Raw genomic sequence first — 21,323 nt, 5'->3', positions numbered from 1 at the left:
TCCTGGTATTTAGGCATAAGCCACACTTATTTTTACATATTTTATCTTTAAAAAAATTGGTCACTACTGTTTTTAAAAATGTGAAATGAGTATTTTGAATACTGATTTTATCAGACATATACCATTTGTCGATGTGTGAAGACAAATATTAATTATTTAATACTGGAGCAGATGATCATAATTAAGATAAAATGAAAATCAATGTTTGGGAACATTTTTAACCCCTTACAAACAGGTGTTAAATCCTTTGAGTTCTTCATTGTTTCTGTACAATGAATAGTGGTACCTTAATCAAAACTGAGTTAGAACACACTAACAGTTTTAAGATACTTTTAAGATGTGACATATAATGTATCTTCAACCTCTAGTAGCAAAGAAAATTTATAAAAAGAGCACATTAAGATAACACAATTTTTAAGGATAGAGTACAGTAGGACAGAAGACAACAAACATATTAAGATGAAATACCTGGTATATATGAAATTGCAAATACATTTCTTCCAAATGATGAATGCTTAATCTCTCTCACAAATTCTTTGGTGTCAGTTTTAAAACACTGGATCCGACCATTTTCCCGGTCTGCCACACATAATTGGCCCAAAGGAGGCACAAGAGCCAAGCTGTGAGGAACAGTGAACTGCCCTGGCAGAGGACTGCTCCCTGAAGACTCTGCAGAACAAAAAAAAGCCTTAGATACACAATTTTAAAAATCACCCAAAGTTTGACTCTCTAGTATGTTTCTAAATTCATGATAGTAAACCATTAAATGCCTGGAGCCAGGGGAAAGATAAGGTAAAGCAGTTTATAAGATTATTTTATAATGTCTTTTATCCACAAATACATTACAGATTTTCTCCCTATTTGGACAGTTGTTTGGTGGATACATTATTTTCCTTACAAGACGTGTGTGTGTGTGTGTGTGTGTGTGTATGTATGTGTGTGTGTGTGTGTGTATGTATGTGTGTGTGTGTGTGTGAGAGACAAGCTAACTGGATGCATACAATGACCCAGGTTACAATGACCCTGTAGGGGACAATTACAGCTTAAAGAATGTGAGTGTTGGCCAATATTTAGTTCCCAGTGATACTAGCTAAGAATTCCAATTGGAGATTAAGAGTCTTATTGGGTACCTTCTCCCCACTGTGTGATGAACTTTCCACTTGGTGAAAACTGCACAATCCTGCTGTTGCAGTAACCATCTGATACATAAATGGCTCCAGTGCCTGGATCCACAGCCACATCAGTGGGTTGACAGAAGTGATTCTGGTCACTGCCTGGTTGCATGCTCCTTCCCAGGATTAATACAGGGCCTTCTTTATTGTTTGGATCCAGTTTGAACACCTTTTTAAAAAGGAACAAAAGCCTTATCTACTTTTCATGGTTATTAGTGACTTACACCCACATGACTAAGACCACTTTCACAAGCAATTGGAGTAGAAGCTCCCAGAGACTTATTTAAAAGAAGGTATTAATACTTGTTAGAACTGAATGGGATCCTAGAAATCATCTGGTTTGGTTCCTTCATTTGATAATAAAGCCTATGAAGATTAAATGATTTGCTCAAGGTCACGCGGTTAATTAGTAGTGAATGGAGACTAGTACATGGATACCCAGTTCTGTCCACCCTGATGTTTCCTTTTTGTCTTTCCTTAGATAATACTACAATGCACTCCAGATAATACATGAGCAATAAATGTTTACCGAGATGATGTTTTCCAAGTTATTTGCCACCTATTCATGAAAAGCATATTACGCTTGATATAACTTCTTTTAAAAATAACACAAATTTGACTTTTTATATATAAATATACATTTACTAGAGGCCTAGCCTCAATTTATAGAAGATTAAGGTAGTTTAAGAAAAAAACATAAAAACATAAGTAAAAAAATAGAAATAAGACTTAGGGCCAGACACGATGGCCACACCTGTAATTACAGCACTTTGCAAGGCTGAGGTAGGTGGATTGCATGAGTCCAGGAATTCAAGACCAGCCTGGGCAACCTGGCAAAATCCCATCTCTACAAAAAATTTAAAAAAATTAGCCAAGTATGCTGGTGTGTGACTGTGGTCCCAGCTACTTGGGAGGCTAAGGTGGGAGGATCACCTCAGCCTGGGAGGTGGAGGCTGTAGTGAGCCAAGATCGTGCCACTGCACTCCAGCCTGAGGGACAGAATGAGACCCTGTCTCAAACAACAACAACAACAGCAACAACAACAACAACAACAAGTTAGGAACAGAGGAAATAAAGGCAAATACAGACAGTTAAGAAAATGGTTGGGAGGGCCCATGTAGTTATTTGAGTGAAGCTTCACATCTGGTCCAAGGGACAAGTGTGACTTCATCATTTACATACTAGCTTTCCCTAGCATTGAGTTCTAAGAGAAATATTTCAGATGCGGATTGTTATGGACTGAATGTTTGTGCCTCAAATCCAAATTCACATATTGAAATCCTAACCCCCAATATGATGGTAACACGAAGCAGGGCCTTTGGGAGGTAATCAGGACAAAAGGGTAGAGTTCTCATGAATGGGATTAGTGCCATAAGAAGAGATAACAGATTACTGTCACTCTTATCTCTCTGGCCATGCAAGGATACTATGAGAAATTAGCAGCCTATAACCCAGAAGAGGGCCCTCACTAGAACTCAACCATGCTGGCACCCTGTTCTTGAATTCCAGACTCCAGACCTGTAAGAAACAAATTTCTGTTGTTTATAAGCCACCCAGACTATAGTACTTTGTTATAACATGCTGAACTAAGACATGGCTGCTCTATTTTCTTGTTATAACTTACTGGGTGACAGAAGAAAAAACAAACAAACAAAAAACCCATACAACTCCAGAGCTCTTCAAAAGCATAACTCTGTTAGCTTCTAATTTGAATATTACCAAAAGGAAGACTACCTGATGGAGAGCCACGTCTGTGACCCAATAATTCCCATCTTTATCTATACTCAAGCCATGTGGCAAGTAAAACCTGCAAAATAAAAATATTTGTGTTAATTACACATTTACTCTCAAGGCATATGTGACAGAAATTTTTCTAATTAATCTGTAAAGACAATGCAAAGTTATAAATTGATAAATGTATACTTGCATTATTATAGAAAAGAACAAAATGAATTGTTAATAAAAAAATACTGTTATAATGAGATCTCCTTGTGACAAACCTTAGGTAGTATTTAATAGTATTAAAATTTATAAATTAAGCCTACATATAAATTACAAATGTTTATTATAAAGTATGGTATATTAGAGAAAACAGTATCAGTTTAAAAACAGGTTCTGAGGTCATAAATGTTAACATCTTACAAATATGTATAAAACTGTCTTAAGAAACATAAATGGATTGATATAGTTTGAGGTTAAAACATGTTGCAAGGAAATGTAATGTGTTAATATAAACTATTAGACATATAACTCAAAGGCTTTAAAGAGTGCCTATTAAAGACAATAAAACCCACAGCACATAACCTCCAGCCAACATGGGCTGTGAATATCTAAGCAAAGTGAAATAGTGAGCTAGATAAACATTAGAGAAGGTTAATCTGGCAAATCAATCTTAATGATCTGAGTAAGGAACTTGGACTGAGCTAACAGACACATGGACAATACATTGAGGTGGTTTGGTCCAATGATATCCGACAATCCAATAGCTCTGTTAGCTTCTAATCTTAGTGTAGTGTTGACAATACAGATTTTTTTCATAAGCCACAACTGTAACACTCTGATTTTGACTAATTAGCTGAACTAGATCCCTGTTTTGACAACTGAATGTGAGGATTATGATTTGCTTTCAAACAGATACTCCACCGATGGCCAGGTTGATTTAGCAGTAGTTTTTCTGCCTTCCCCTTAATTCCTTTCTGGAATGAGGGTGCTTCTGGTGAGTAAATAGAGCACCAATGAAACAGGTTCAAACATTTCACCCCTGACACACAATCTTGAGAATGCTGTTAAAAAATTCTAAGCATCATTATTATCATCTCCCAAGCAGCTGCACTCAAAACGGTGGCTATCCACCTTGTGAAGAAGCTAGCTTTCCCTGTGCTTCAGCAGATGGAGAAGGGTATAATTCCTGAAGCTGTCAAGTTACAATGGTTCAGGAGATCTGTAAGCAAGTGCCTCCCTCACTTCTTTCAATGACCATAAATATCAGTCAACTTTTTTTTTTTTTTTTTTGGCTGCCAAGTGCCATCTCGAAATAAGACTAAATAATGAGCAGTTTTCAAAGCCAAATTACATACGCATGATAAGGAATGCTAAAAATGACATTCGTTTAGTATTCACTTCGAGACGGAAAAAGAGAAGCTCTTTTACTTAATGGTGATTACTTGATGAGTTTGGTTGTCCTGAAGAATTTTTCTGCTGAAGAATTTTTTTGGATCATTAGATCTGGCTGAGCAGCAACTCACTTAATCAAGTATGTAAGATATATATTACATATGTAATATGTAACAAGCTTGACTACATATTAAAATCACCTGGGAACTTAAGATTATTAGCCCCACTCTATACAAAATCTAAATCTAATTTTTTAAAGGACAAATTGACAAATTTTAATTGTATACATTTATGGGGTACAATGTGATGTTATGACATATGTATACAATGTGGAGTGATTAAATCAAGCTAATGAACATATCCATCACCTCAAATACCTAACATTTTTTGAGGTGAGAACATTCCAAATATACTCATTTAGCAATTATGAAATAGGCAAGGACCTGAATAGACAGTTCTCAGAAGAAAACATACAAATGGCAAACAGATAAGTGAATCTAAATATTTTGAAGCTTCCCAGATGATTCTAATATTCAATCAAGATTTAGAAACACCTATGTAGAAAATGAAAGATGGGATGGCCCAATTAGTTTTCTGCTTTCTCAAGTGCAGTTATACAAAACACTCGAATTTCAAGACTCTATGATACACTTTATACTCAATATATGTAGTACAAGTCTTAACAACATAAGTCATTTAACTCACAGATTTTTTCCACTGGACTGGAGTACTGCAGCATTATTTGGATCTATGACAAGAATAGTGTCTTCTTCAATTGGTCCGAGTCCTATTTGCTGGTAAACAAACTTGCTGTCAAACGAGCTAAACAAAAAGCATTAAATAGGACATGAAACAATCATAAATTCCAATGAAATAGAGAAATGCAGACCATTCACTTGACATTCTAAATACAAAATCAAAAGAGCTCAAATGTATTTGACTTCACTCTTTGTCTGCCACATTTCAGTCATTTGGATTATAATATACCCCATTAACCTGTAGAACCATGCTACTCAGGGTGGTCAGTGGAATGGAAGCATTGGCATTGCTGGGAAATGCAGTTTCAGACCTACTGGACCTGAATCTGCATTTTCACAAGACCCTCGGGTGGTTCCTATGCTCACTGGGGTTTGAGAAACATTGATCAAGAACTCTTAATGTACCTGAAAAATTTCAAAAGCTCTTCAAAAGAGTATGCAGTCATTCAATAGACATTTTCTTTCATATTGCAAAAGAAAATATGACTTATTTTAACTTTGTCATTAATTATAATAATAGCTGGAAGAGCAGTGATCAAAATGTTTGTTATTATACTTTAGGTACAACATGCAAATACATATTATAGAGATATAAAAGAGGATGTTCAAAGTATTTAAAAGTTACAAAACCAAATCTATCCTCGAGACAAAAATATGCTTAGAGGCATAAAACTTACCAAATAACAGCTATTCTATAACTACAAAATGAACAACTATGCAATAATTAATTAAAAAACTTAAATATGACAATTTCTGCTTTTAAACTCAGTACCTTTTAGATTATTATAAAATATTATGGACATATATTCATATATATATACTTTCAAAATTATATTTCCATTTAAATTGTTAGTAATATAATTTCTTAAATTCACAATTATCACAGACATGGTACTTATTTCATTTTCTGTTTGGGAAATTATATGTCAACAGGGATGAATGACAAAGATAAGCTCTTCTAATCTAAGCTTCTGTAATATAGAAGTAAATGTATGAAACAACAAGAAACCAAGTTATCTTCTCAAAAAAGGATTGGATCAGTACATAGTTGAGGGGGGTGTGTGTGTACGTGTGTGTGTGGGTGTGTATGTGTGTGTGTTTATAAATATACATATCAAGTCAATAAATGACTTATGAATATTTCTGTAAAACAGAATTGCCTTTATAGCATCAGGCAAGATTGTGAAAAAAGTATTAATATTTTGTAGTTCAACTGGTTAAGCAAAAGAATAATCTGAATAACATTAAATATTTGCTATTATATATTTGCAATTTGGGAAGGTAACAGACTGCTTGGATCTGTCATGAATCCATTGATCAGTTGGCTGCCATATTTATGGAACTTATGTAGAGTCTCAGTACTCTACATAAATAGGAGAACAAAAAAAAATTCTTAAATTATATTCTTTGGCCATTAAAAAATACATCACACAATTATCTGAGCTACTTGACTGTTACAGTCTTTTGGGTATAGTTTTCCTGAAAGACAACAATAAGTCCCTGAAGTAGTTCTTATTAATGATGCATTCAATTGAACACAAAATATTGATTCAGCTTTGTCAATCTAAAACTTCAGTAATACTCTTTATATATGCTATTATATGCAGTTAAAAACCACACAGTGGTATCTAGAAAAAAAAATAAATTTATGAAATGGAAGTATCATCATTAACAAAACAGATTTCATAAGATATTTATGGGGTCATTATCAAACTGAAATGTGAAATTTTATTAGATAGGAACCAACGTAAGAATACTCATAGTATTATTAAATTATGGGAAAATGGTAAAGGGAAAATATGAAGTCACTCTTGCTAGTATGAAACACCAAATAATTTATCCTATATCTGAAAGTCTATTTTCAATATGAATTTATTTACTAAAAACATCATAACTATTCCTCTGAAAAACATAGGTACTGGATTCAACCATTAGTAATCTTTTATTTTTCCAACGTGACTATAATAATGACTAACAAGTTCAGCACATCTGAGACTCAGTATATTGTAACCTTCACATTCATATGTAATAGGTTACAGTTTCTTCATTCATTATCTCTTTTTAAGGTTTGATATGGTTTGGCTGTGTCCCCACCCAAATTGTGTGGTGTATTTTTTAATGGCCAAAGAATATAATTTAAGAATTTTTTTTTGTTCTCCTATTTATGTAGAGTACTGAGACTCTACATAAGTTCCATAAATTCAAGTCTTATCTTGAATTGTAGTTTCCATAATCCCCACGTGTCATGGGAGGGACTTGGTGGAAAGTAATTGAATCATGGGGTGGTTACCCCCTTTCTGCTGTTCTCATGATAGTGAGTTCTCATGAGATCTGATAGTTTTATAAGGAGCTTTTCCCCCTTTTGCTTGGCACTTCTCCTTCTTGCCATCATGTGAAGAACATGTTTGCTTCCCCTTCTGAAGCAATCTGCCTGATTGTAAGTTTCCTGAGGCTCCTCCAGCCACGCTGAACTGTAAGTCAATTAAACTTCTTTCCTTTATAAATTACCCAATGTTGGGTATGTCTTTATTAGCAGTGTGAGAAGGAACTAATACAGGAAAATGGTACCAGAAATAGGGTGCTGCCATAAAGATACACAAAAATGTGGAAGTGACTTTGGAACTGGGTAATAGGCAGAAGTTAGAACAATTTGGAGGGCTCAGAAGAAGACAGGAAGATGTTGGAAAGTTTGTAACTTTCTAGAGCCTTGTTGAATGGCTTTGACGAAAATGCTGATAGTGATATGAACAATGAAGTCCAGGCTGGCATGGTCTCAGATGGAGATGATAAGCTTGCTGGGAACTGGAATAAAGGTCAGTCTTGCTATGTTTTAGCAAACAGACTGTTGGCATTTTGCCCCTGCCATAGAGATCTGTGGAACTTTGAACTGAAGAGAGATGATTTAGGTGGAAGATGATCTGGTGGAAGAAATGTCTAAGCAGCAAAGCATTCAAGGTGTAACTTGAGTGCTCATAAGAGCATTCAGTTTTATTAATTCACAAAGATATGGTTTGAATTGGAACGTATGTTTAAAAGGAAAGCAGAGCATAAAGGTTTGGAAAATTTGCAGCCTGATGATGTGATAGAAAAGAAAAACCATTTTCTGAGGAGATATTCAAGCCAGCTGCAGAAATTTGCATAAGTAATGAGGAGCCAAAAGTTACTTGTCAAAACAATAGGGAAAATGTCTCCAGGGCATATGAGAGGTCTTCACAGCAGCCCCTTCCATCACAGACCCAGTGGCCCAGGAGGAAAAAATGGTTTGGCTAGGCCTAGGGCCTTGCTGCTCTGTGCAGCCTCAGGACTTGGTGCCTTATGTCCTAGCTGTGGCTAAAAGAGGCCAAGGTATAGCTTGGGCCTTGGCTTCAGAGGGTGCAAGCCCCAAGCCTTGGCAGCTTCCATTTGGTGTTGAGCCTGTGGGTGCACAGAAGTCAAGAACTGAGGTTTGGGAACCTCTGCCTAGATTTCAGAAGATGTGTGGAAATGCCTGGAGGTCCGGGAAGAAGTTTTCTGCAGGGGAGGAACCCTCACTAAGAACCTCTGCTAGGGCAGTATGAAAGTGAAATGTGGGGTGAGAGCCCCCACAAACAGTCTCCACTGGTGCACTGCCTAGTGGAGCTGTGAGAAGAGGGCCACCATTCTCCAGACCTTGGAATGTTAGATCCACCCACGGCTTGCACCATATGTCTGGAAAGGCAACAGACACTCAATGCCAACTGTGAAAGCAGCTGAGAGGAGGTCTGTACACTGCTCAGCCACAGGGATGGAGCTGCCCAAGGCTGTGGGAGCCCACCTCTTGCATCAGTGTGACCTGGATGTGAGACATGCAGTCAAAGGATATCATTTTGGAGCTCTAAGATTTGACTGCCCCGCTGGATTTTGGACTTGGATGGGGCCTGTAGCCTCTTCATTTTGGCTGAATTCTCCCATTTGGGAGGGACCTGGTAGAAAGTAATTGAATCATGGGGGTGGTTACCCCATGCTGCTGTTTTCTGATAGTCAGCAGGTTCTCATGCGATCTGGTGGTTTTATAAAGGGCTTTTCCCACTTCTGCTCAGCACTTCTTCCTGCCATCATGTGAAGGACGTGTTTGCTTCCCCTTCTACCTGATTGTAAGTTTCCTGAGGCTTCACCAGCCATGCTGAACTGAGTCAATTAAACCTCTTTCCTTTATAAATTACCCAGTCTCAAGTATGTCTTTATTAGCAGCATGAGAAGGAACTAATGCAAGGTTTAAGTCTCACATTCCTCATTATTCAGAAACATTTCAGTGCTTTGTAAAGGCACAATGGCAATCTAAATAATGTGAAAATTATGCTTCTGCTATTAAGAGTTAAAACCTTTCCCCCTCTTTTTTTAATGGAAATTTTAGTTAAGATAATTGTAGATGCATATTCAGTTGTAAGAAATAAAAACAATTCTGTGTGCACTTTACCCAGTTTCTCCATTTTGTAAAACTATATATAACATCACTACATATAATAAAACTATATATAATATTTTCATTTATTCTTAGTTTATTTCCTTGGAATATACTAGTACATTACTTTTCTACCCCATCCCGACCTGTAGAATATGAAAAGTTACTGATTCATAATTCCAATTCATAATTCTTGCCAAGTGCTATCTACTTTATATGTAGATTGTGAGTTCTGACTCACCATTGACAGCTAATAATAGTGGCAGTCCAAATGCCTATTATATATCCTCGTATTAGACCTCAGCACACATAATTCCACATCTTCCCCTCTCTGCAGAATGACAAACCATTAGGGAAACCTGATATATTTACTTGCCCCCATGGTTTCTCCAAGAATGGGATGCAGTATTTCTGTAAGATAACTGCCCCTTTGATCTGTCTTGTCATTCATGTAAATATTCACCATCATTCCTAAATCTCTGGTCATATTATTTTAGGAAATAGCACTCCTACAATTTATTAATGAGGAGAAAGTAAAAAGGTTTCCCTCCCTCTCCAGGAGCATACACTGAACTTCTGTAACTTAAAGCATTTCTTATAGGTCCAGATTATTTCTCTAAACGCTCAAATATTTCAAAGTGTAAACTATAGGTTAAATTACTCACTGACAGCCATGTAAGATCAGAGTCTCAGAGTCACAGACCTGAAATGCTGGGCTTGGCTTCCAAGAAAACAAGCTGCATTAAGGAGTAAATATAAATAACAGACCCACAGTCCTTGTGCCAGTCAGGTCAAATGGAAATGTTGCAGTTGATAAGTAGGTAAGTGAAAAACATCCTCTATCAATGGCATTGTTCTGCATTGCACACAAATGTAGAAAAAAATGTATCAAGTAATTGATATTGTGCTGCCACAAACACTGTTTGTGTATGGGCATTTATATTCATAATATAGAACTTTCAAGTTTCCAGTGGTGGCAGCAAATAGTAAAATTAACTAATTTGAGGATCATCTAATTTTATTTCATTATCCACTTTTTGGTGTTGTAATAGAAAATTTTGACATAGCAAATGAAGGAATGGGAAGAAAAACAGCAAATGAAGGAATGGGAAGAAAAATAAGGAACAAACAAAATAAGAGTAAGTAAATCAGAGTAATTTTTTTTTTTTTTGAGACAGGGTCTCTGTCGCTCAGGTTGGAGTGCAGTGGCATGATTACGGCTCATGGGAGCCTCAACCTACCAGACTCATGTGATCCTCCCATCTCAGCCTCATGAGTGTAGCTGGGACCACAGGTGCACACCACCATGCCTAGATAATTTATTTTTTGTTGAGATGGGGGTCTCCCTATATTGACCAGGCTGATCTTGAACTTCTGGGCTCAAGCAATTCTCCCAACTCCACCTCCCAAAGTTCAGATATTTACAATTAAAAGTTGGATCCTTAAAAAAAATCGTCTTGCAACATATCAAGATATCTTTCCCAGTATCTTGTTACAATGTAACAACTAATTATCTGGGTCTTTTTAGGTTTCGTTTGCTATCACAAATTACACTCATGTCATCTATATGTATAAAGGGCATTTTATGTTTGCTTAAGACTAGCTACTTTTCCATAGCTTTATGATTATTATTCATATTATTACTATACTTCCACTGTTAAGAATATCAGTGATAACACAAATTCTAGAATTTACTGATTAGAGAGTCTGTTCATTTAACTACCACCCCTCAAAAACAAAGTAAAAAATGACACAAAGCTAACAAAACACAACAAAATCCAAAGATAAAACACTCTACTTATATATGCAGCTCATTTAAATGTAGTAATTTACTTCCATAATGTAAATAACAAATAAGAAAAACCCAGAATTCTTAGGAAGAATGTAGCTTTAAAGGAATTAATCACTACATAATAGGCCTGACCAGTTCATTTAAAATCATTGTGATGTTTTTTAACAGACGTCTATATGTTTAAACTGGCAGCATCAAGGGACATTCATTTACTCAGATGATTGGTTGACCAGTCCTAATCCTTTCACTTGGGATGGCTGGAGCTTCACGGAACTAACAGCTGGTCCCTGACGGTTACACGGGGCAAATAATAAAATAAATTGACATCTTTTCTCAAATGAGAAAATCACAGTCCCCCTCCAAACACACATGTTAAACTTGCTAAGTAAGTAGTTTATAAACTCTTGTAATTCAAAGAAAGGTAACCCTTGAACAGTTCACAAATGGCTGTCAGATTATAGAGCTGGATACACCGTTGCTATAGCAAACTGCTTATTTAGTGTTCTAAAGCAGCTACTCCACATTATTTGCTGCAGAGAGGTCTTTATTTCAACTACATTTAACTTTTTACAGGCTATAATAATACCCTGAACATTTCACACAGTGCCTGGAGCACTTTTGATTTTTCTTTGTTTCTCTGGAAAAGCACTCAGTTGAAAAGACTGAACTGTGGCCTATGGGCTGGAATTCATCAGTTCTTTATTTTAGCAGTTTGAATTCTCCATTAATGATTTTTCACATTAGCAGCTAATCAAACAGTTTAGATAAGGCTGGGAAGAAATGCTTTGCTATATTCACACACACAAAAGAGCTAGAGTAAGGAGAAAATAAAATTCTATGCCATGAATCAAAATTAAGGGAATTCAAATTAAATAATAGCAACTGAAGGAAGATATGAAATATAATATAATTATATAAATTAAGAAGCTAGAGAAATAACTGTAGGTTTTCATGCAAGAATATAAGTGAAAATGTAACCTCAATGTTAGAAAAGCAAAGATATACAAATGCCAGAGACTCTCGATGGAATATAACTTAATATTATGTTAAAAACACTTACTTCTGAAAATAGACACATTGTAAAAAGTCCCTGTGAGGCAGGAAAAGAGATGGGCAGACAAAAAAAAATTCAGTATGACTATTTAGTGCCATTTTGGGCCTAGAACTATAAACACCGCAAATAGATATGAAGAGAAAAAAGAACTAGGTATCATACATCCAGGCTCTGGATTCTATTCAGTCAATAAGGCCACTGGGGACAAGTGACTTAACAAGGTGCATTTTGTTACTTAACAGTATGAGATAGTTATTAAAGCCCTCACTTTTTAGGCAAGCAACTGAGAATCAGGGAGTTCAAACGTCTTGATGCAAGTCTCAAAAACAGGAAATGGTAACCAAGATTCAAATCCAGGCCTCCTATCTTCAAAAAAATGTGATTTTCTCTTACTAGGATTGACCTGACTGAATTGGTAAATCTCCCACCAGTTATCAAATTCAATGTGTACTGTAGAAGAGATGGAAGAATAGTCATATAACCAAGAAGAACTAGAGAAAATAGCATAAAACTGGAAGAAAAAGGCTCCGGTAAAGTGTGAAATTGCGATATGAGAAAGATAGAACACTGAAACATTCTTTTTTGTAGAACCCCTTATAGTTTTCCCTCAGACATGATGGTACAAAGGTAACAGACACTTTTGAGTTCTGTTCTCCAGGGCCAGTTAAACCCTAAGGTAGGAAAGAAATCGCAGAAGTTGAAGCATAACCCAGGCAGATATCTTAACTGAGGCTCCAGAAAACTAGCGAAGCAAATCTTGAACTGATTTTTCTACAAGTTAGGAAGCAGACAGATTTCTAAAACAATAGATCTTGGCAAAAGTCCATAAAGTATTGATAAAGAGATGGTTTGTGAGCTATCTGGGGGGAGGAGGGAAGAAGATTCCTAGAAGACTATGAGTTCTCTACAAACGAAACTTGCAAAACCAACCATTCAGCTATTCAAATTTTATAAACATCATCTATGAAGATATAAAAGGCATGCTTATCAAAGAGACCTAATACAAAGCTGGGAGAACTAACACAAAGTCTCTGGCTAATTAAGATTAAAATAATGTCTGTAAATTGAAACAATGCTAAATGTAATAAAGTGGAACATAATTGGAATAAAGCCCTGAATTCAATATTTTTAAAACACTGCATAAGCATAAACTTCCAGTAAAAATATCAGCACAATTTTTGACATATATTTGGAGATTTTCATAGATTACAAATTCTACATAAGGCAACACAGTGATGTAACTGCTAACAAAAAGGGAATACAATTCTCTTATACTAACAGATGTGTAGAATACACATCAAGGGAACTAATTGTAACACTGATCAAATAATATGTGAGGTACTGTGACCACTTCTAGGCGAAACACTTTAAAGGGGAGAGAGACCAAAATTCCTTCAGTTGAAATAAATCATGTCAGCATAAGATTGCTTGAGAGCTTGGAGAATATTCAGTTTGCAAAAGATAAGGCTTTCTTCAAATATGCAAATAATTGACATGGATAAATGGGAATAAATTCATCCTGCATTACTAAAAGGTGAAGTTACAGGACTCAGATTTAGGTAAAATAATGAAGAACTTTATAACATCTAGATGGGTCCCATAATTGGAAAGCATGTCTCATATCTAGGGAATTTCTTAGCATTGAAAAAATTCAAACACTGGATGATGGTTGAAGTTGCTGTAGAAGAGATGTATACATTAGGTGGGAGGCTGGAGATAAGCTCTCTGATGGACACTTGCTGTTTTGGGAGTACATGTTTACTGTTGCATTTTGTGATAATGAAACCTTACCTTTTTCTAGTTGACCCAACATTTTGAGCTCCACTGTCAGCCCATTGCTTCAGATAATGTTGACTCTACTCCCACATTTCATGAGCAGAACAAAAGACACAGGCTAAGCCACAGACTCAATTTTATTCCTCTGCCCAAAATAACTGGTTTAATGTGCAATGAGACATGATCTAGGTCAGACCAAGGAATGGTATAAAGACTAATTTTAGTGAGTTTATGTTGACTTATCAGGCATGTAGACTATCTCTTCTGTGACATTAGGATGACAATGTGAATTGAACCTGCAAATGGAGAGGAGGAACAGAATGAATCAAGGACTGGAAATGGAGCCACCCCACAGAAAAATGAGCTGTAAAACAGATCCTGATGATGTAATTGGGCTACTATATTCCTTGAAGTTTTCACTTATACAAACTAATTTTATCTTTTCCTAAGTTAGTTTGTATTGAGTTTTCTCTCTTATTTGTAACAGAAAGAATCTGAAGTTATACTAATTCCAAGATCCCTTCCAACTCCATGCGAAGAAAGGATAAATGAAATAAGAAATACAACTTCTAATATCTATAAGTTAGGGGCACGACCCATAGTTAAGTTAAGTGGGTATATGATGTGAGTTCTGCATAGTACACCCCAACCATAGCTCAGGTACATGAAAGAAAGGCCAAGAAACACTTTGAGTGGGGTGGCGATTTTAAGACAGAAACTCAGGAACAGTTATTACTGAGGCAAAAGCTACCCAGTTCCTTCTGGGAAGCATTTAAACTTTAAGGAGCTCTAGCTGCCATGCTGCCCTAACACCAGGGCAGACAAGAGACTCTAAAGTTTCATTACACCCTGCTGGCAATAGGCATTTCTTATTTCAGCTAGAAGAGAAGCGATATTGAAGTAAGGGAGAAAAATGGAAATCAAATTGAGAAAAGGAGTGACTATCATCTTTCAGGTCAGAGGTTTATCATCATTATAATTTTGGTTGCCATGTATATTTAGTGTGTTTAAGTCAAAGAATAAGGGCTGATCAGGGTTACCAGGTGGGAATGAAGAATAATGGTACTTATAAAGACAGCTGATGCAATGATATTAAAGAAGCTTTGGGTACTAAATTTATTAATTAGGAATTATTATTAACTCCAAGTACTGTCTGATATTTAAAGAATGATCACATCTTATGAACTATGGGATATAATGTGCTTCAATTTGATTTAGAATATGCCCTGGTCTTATAGAACCTACAATTTTGTGAACCTCAGAAATATCAGAATGGGAAAGATTTCAAGGAAAATTAATACAGGATTTGTCACTATCCAACAGTAGTAACAAGAAGAATGAAGTTTCCAACTAATTTTTAATTTGTATTGTCCCTCACCTGTACATCATAAATTCCACAGGAAGGTACTTTTTCTTTGTATAATCCTTGGATTTTTAATGAAGGACAATCATAAATTCCACAGGAAGTACTTTTTCTTCGTATAATCCTTGGATTTTTAATGAAGGACAAAAAACCCCCGATATACTTCATCCAATTTATAGAATGTGACTTAGGAATGATGGCCATGCATTACCATTCAAAGAATGGAGCCTGAATCTAATTTGTTCTTTGAACTAATCCAAATTTATTTTCCTAAAAAATAACTAACAGAGTAATCTACTTCTAATTCTACTCAGAGAGCTGAGTGCCAGAAAAGAATTTCTTTACAACCATGGATTGCAAAGTCTGCTAAGGGCAACAGGCAATACCAGGAAGGGAGAAGGAAAGAGAGAAAAAAAATAGTATTACATCTGAAAGACAAAGATGAAGAAGAGCAAAGAAACAGAGATTTAGTGAGTAAAATCAGCAGTTTCCTCTGAAGACATCTTGCATGTTCAACTGCACCCCTTTGTAGATGTCATTTATCAGGGCAAATACTCTGGGGCTTTGCCAATGAAACCAGAATCTATTTCCACAGGATCCTGGTTACCTAGATGCTAGCACAGCCAGATAAGCCACAGAAAATGCTCTTAGGTGGTTCCTGTTTCATAGTCTTACTTCATCTTCCACCCTAAACTGGACTTCACAGATCCCTTTTTCTATTAAACTATTCCAGTCTCTGCTGTTTACTTGGAAATGAATATCACATTAAAATGGAAAATTGGCCTTTGTCCAATTTAGCTTTAGTCAGCTGAAACAGTATCAATGGGAGAAAATGATGCTGTAATTTTATCCTCTGGTAAAATGTGGCTAGAAATCCATGCAGAAAATGTAGCAATATTCATTAAAATGAAGAATATGCTACTATGAATAGTAATAGTTTGCTTTTAAAAGCACTTGTTAAAATACTATTAGATGTTCAATAATGACTAAGACGATGTAACAGAGACGTATGAATGAGAATGTTGAGTTTGATTATTTACTTTGAACTCTGAAGTGATCTTTTTCAGATTCCATTTTCAAGTGTGACAACTGGAAAGGACAATTAAACAGTAACAATGCTACCAATGTATTCTGAAATGTTGATTGATTTCATCTTCGACTGCACAAAGAATATTAGACATTAGACATATGCATATGTGACAGAACCAGGTTTAACATAAATTTAATCAACATCTCTGAAACTGGAGAAAACCAATTGAATTATACATGTAGATCCTCAATTTTCCAAGTGAGACCCATAGTTATACGTATGAAAAGAGAAGATACATTAGATGTAATTGATAAAAAATCTTAAAATTTATCTCCCTATGTAAATTTGTATTGAAATAAATGAATAATGGATATTCATTACTTAAAAGAATTAAAATAACCTGCTAAATTGTGGGGTTTAGCTTTTAAAAATTGTTTAGCTAAATTGTGGGGCAAGCTTTTAAAAATACAATCATGAACATGCTTACAATTCTATTAAAAGCAGTATCATAAAGTGGCTAAGTGGGCCAACTCTGGAGTTAGATGGGAAGCAACTGAAGCCTGGCTTTGCCACTTGCTAATTTGGGCACAATACTTAACTTCTCTTGGTTTCTACATCTGTAAAACCTGAATAATGATGGTAACTTAGAGAAAACACTCAATAACCGTTTTATGTTTTTACTAAAAATCCCTCTAAGGAGGTAGAAAAGGAAAATCCAGAGGATAAAGCAGGAGTAATAGACAGTCCTAGAGTTATTCTTAAGCCTTTGATGCTCATGAAAAGAGCAAATTTGAGTAATAAAATTAGTCTATATTAAAACCTTAAGGCCAAGTTACTATTTCTTCACATGTAGTGGCCAAACTGCCCCAACCACACTGTCCAGGACAATGGTCTTGGCATAGTTCTGCACCCAGGATGTGAAAATAACAAAAGTGCATTGTTACAGTCAACCAGCAACCTTTCTTAGTTGATCACTTATCATAAGCACTCTCTTTGAAGTCTTGAACATTTTCACTAAGGTACTGGCTTAACTATCTTTAATGTTATAGATAGATAACAGGAGGGAGCAAAATGGTAAGTGGGTAGAATCACAGATTGTTACTGTCTTCTTTCCATAAACTATTTCATGAAACTACTTTGTTTTAAAGCACACAAGACTTCCTCTCTGCTACTTACTACAGTCAGACATTAAAAGGACAAATACATTTTGCTCATAAAAGTCAAATTCTAAAAAACCTTTACAGTTCTCTCACCATTATTCTTAGTTTAGTGAAAAAATTATGTACACTATTTTTATTTTCATTTGCCTATTGAAGAAAAAATATTACTTACTTTCCATCCCAGACATGGTCACCTCTGTGGAAAATCACCAGGTTATTCTTAGGGTCTAGAGCCACCCCAGAAACCTGGCCTGGTAACAAGTATACTCCAGGCCAATCCAGTGCCTCTTCCATGTGGAAATCTAAAAGATATATCCACACATTTAGTGTAAAAGGGAAAGGTCTAATTGCCTCGTGAGGATTCACAATAGTTACAAGAAGCTCATGCAATAACATCACTAGATGCAAAGAAATAAAAAAAGACAATCAAGCCCTGCTCTACATAAATTATACCACATGCACATTCCAAGTAGCTTTCTGAGTGATGAAATGAAGTGACTGGGAACTTGCATTAGGACTGTTTTCTTTTCCTTTTGATAAGATGCCTGTAAAGCCAGCTAACCCAAGTCATTAAAGGGTAAATTTGAGACGGCCTTCTTCTCAACAAGATTCTTACTTTACTCTCTTTGGAAAATACGACAACATACATGGCATTTTAACACAAAGCTTTTAAATGTTTTAAATAAATAGGAAGAATGGGCAATAAGTCTGGCACTCTGTGTTCCTCTGTCCTTTTCCCTCATTCATCTATCTATCTATCTATCTATCTATCTATCTATCTATCTATCTATCTATCTATCTATCTAATCTATCATCTCCTGAGTAAATTCTGGATATTCGGTATAAAATAGCCCCCATAATAAACCATTCATTGATTATTCCTTGTTACACAGAACTAATATATCAGTCTCATTCTCCTAATTTCAGTGACCCTATAAGAATAGGACTCTCTCTTTCACTGTTCATATTTGGTTTCCTAAAATGAGAGAAGAAAAAAATGACAGAAACTCTGTGACTGAATGATTTCCAAATTATTCTTATTTCTGATCAGAATATATCTTCAGAGAATATCTGGGTTTGCATGTGTGGGTGTTTTGAGACAGGGTCTCACTCTGTCACCCAGGCTGGAATGCAGTGGCACAGTCACAGCTCACTGAAGCCTCAACCTGCTGAGCTCAAGCAATCCTCCCACCTCGGTCTCCTGAGTAGCTGGGACAATAGGTGTGCACTACTATGCCCAGTTAATTGAAAAAAAATTTATTTGAGAGATGGCATCTCACTGTGTTGCCCAGGATGGTCTCCAATTCCTGGGCTCAAGTGATCCTCCTGCCTCAGCCTCCCAAAGTGTAGGGATTATAGGTGTGAGCCACCGCAGCCAGCCTCATTTATGTTAATCCCTTTTATAAACACGCTCACGGATAAAGGGGTACGATGTATATATCTATACTAACTGAGGATATAGAGTTATGAAGATGACTATGAAAGCTATTGTATCAGCATTGATATTTCTGTCCCTCCCAAATTCTTCAACAGATTCTGAGAAGAAAAGCAGCAATTTGAGTCTCATTCTTCCTTGCCACTCTGAAGGATGTGGCAACATGCAGTGAAATCCTCAAAGACGGACATTAAAGACTGGGGGGAGAAAGAGAAGCTCAAAGCTTATATGATCAGCTATGAAAACTTGAAAGGATGCTTGTGTGAGAACAAGCACTTCAAAATAATTCTGTCAACTACAGAAAAGAAAAAGTACCTTTTCACCCAAAATATTTTAAACTTTGTACATTTTTTCTTTAATAAAAATTAACAAAATATAGCACAATAGGATGCCCAGATTCGTTCAACCTTTGCTGAAGCATCTTCTTTCCTTCCTTCCCTTCCTTCCCTTTTTTCTTTCTTTCTCTTTCTTTCCTTCTTTCTTTTCCCTTTCCTTTCCTTTCCTCCCTTTCCCTTTCCTTTCCTTCTTTTTTTCTGAAGCATCTTCAACAACTATTCCCTAAGCATATTTTCTATGTAAGGTACTATGGTAGAATCTGGGAACGCAAAGGAATAAAACGTGGTTTTTGGCCTTAGTAAATAAAAGGATATAATAGGGCTATAATAGGATAGGAATATGACAGAATAAAATGTTTTTAAAACCCAGGAACCCAATACTTATGACACAAAGTAGTACAGGAATATAGGAGAGGGCCCAGAATCCTTCCCAAGGCTAGGGCTGGGATAGGGTAGGATTAAGGTCTACTTAAAAGGTTTCCCACGGGAGCAAACGTTTGTGTATGCACCTAAAGGTAAGGTGGAATTCATTAAGTGTAGAAGTGGGCAGAGAATATTTTGGTCAAAAAGAATAAAAGTGAGGATGTTTATAATTGCAGAATGTGTTGTAAGATTTTGTAAAATAATCAGGAAAGGATACGTGTCTATGTCAGGTGGAATGGGGGGCTGGGGACTGGATTAGCTGACCCTGATTTCTGATTAAGACTGGAAAATGTACTGATACCACATAAAGGAGGCTGGATTTAACAATGATTATATAGTGTGTAGCTGTGGTGTCTTGACTTCTACTGAAAATTTTGAGGCACACTACAAGTACATTATTAGCAGCAGTAAAGCACAGAGGGAATAATTTGCTTTAGAAATATTTTAGAGCATCTGAAAATGTCATTGTCACTCGTGTATTGTGATATGCCTTTTGGAGAGAAGGTGGGCAGAATTACAGCTGGTATGCCTGAATTTGCAAATAATCCTAGGTATAGAAGTGGATGTGAATGGAGCTGCTCAGATGAACAGTATCTATCATCTATCACCCTTGCTTGTCACAAAAGGGAGAACAATTGCAAATGGCTGCTACCGGCAATTGGGAGCCACTGAAGGTTTAGAAACATGTTTTATTGGTACGAAATAATTGTACATATTTATAGAGTACATGTGATATTTTGATACAAGCATGATCAAATCAGGGTATTTAGAATATACATCACCTTGAACACTTATCATTTCTTTGCACTGGAAACATTTCATATCTTCTCTTCTAGCTATTTTGAAATAGACAATATATTGTTGTTAACTATATTTACCCTGCTGTGCTATCAAACACTAAAAGTTATTTCATCTCTCTACATGTTGGTACCCATTAACCAACTTGTCTCCATTCCCCTGAATCTTTCCCAGGCTCTGGTAACTATCATTCTATTCTCTGCCTCCATGAGATCAACTTTTTAAGCTTCCACATATGAGTATGAATATGGTATTTGTCTATTTTTGGCTTATTTCACTTAATATAATGACCTCCAGTTTCACACATGTTGCTGCAAATGACAGGATTCCATTCTTTTATGACTGAATAGTATTCCATTGCGTACATACACCACCTTCTCTCTATCCATTCATCTGCTGATATATTCTTAGGTTGATTCCATATCTTGGCTACTGTAAATAGTATTGCAGTAAACATGGGGGTACAGTTATCCCTTTGATTGACTTCCTTTCCTTTGTGAAAAATATCATTGGTATAATGATTGCATTAAATCTGTAGATTGTATTAATCTGTTTTCACACTGCTGATAAAGACATACCTGAGACTGGGTAATTTATAAAGAAAAAGAGGTTTAATGGACTTACAGTTCCACATGGCTGGGGAGGCCTCACAATCATGGTGGAAGGTGAAAGGTATGTCTTACATGCTGGCAG

At 36.0% G+C, this 21,323-nt stretch overlaps 1 protein-coding gene across 16 annotated transcripts in view; it reads right to left on the bottom strand.

The window, feature by feature from the left end:
• Positions 1–21,323, bottom strand: part of PAM (peptidylglycine alpha-amidating monooxygenase) — a 277,732-nt gene that overhangs the window by 21,745 nt on the left and 234,664 nt on the right. For all 16 annotated transcript variants that reach the window (XM_004042318.5, XM_055387323.2, XM_055387319.2 and 13 more), the window contains 5 exons: positions 17,812–17,941; positions 4,992–5,108; positions 2,907–2,979; positions 1,131–1,341; positions 469–669 (listed from right to left, as the gene is read on the bottom strand). In XM_004042318.5, the coding sequence (XP_004042366.1) occupies positions 469–669; positions 1,131–1,341; positions 2,907–2,979; positions 4,992–5,108; positions 17,812–17,941 (732 nt within the window). The remainder of the gene's footprint in view (positions 1–468; positions 670–1,130; positions 1,342–2,906; positions 2,980–4,991; positions 5,109–17,811; positions 17,942–21,323) is intronic.

This window comes from Gorilla gorilla, chromosome 4 (genome assembly GCF_029281585.2).
Source record: "Gorilla gorilla gorilla isolate KB3781 chromosome 4, NHGRI_mGorGor1-v2.1_pri, whole genome shotgun sequence".
In the NCBI taxonomy this organism is placed as follows: domain Eukaryota; kingdom Metazoa; phylum Chordata; class Mammalia; order Primates; family Hominidae; genus Gorilla; species Gorilla gorilla.
This window is presented reverse-complemented; position numbering and strand designations above follow the sequence as displayed.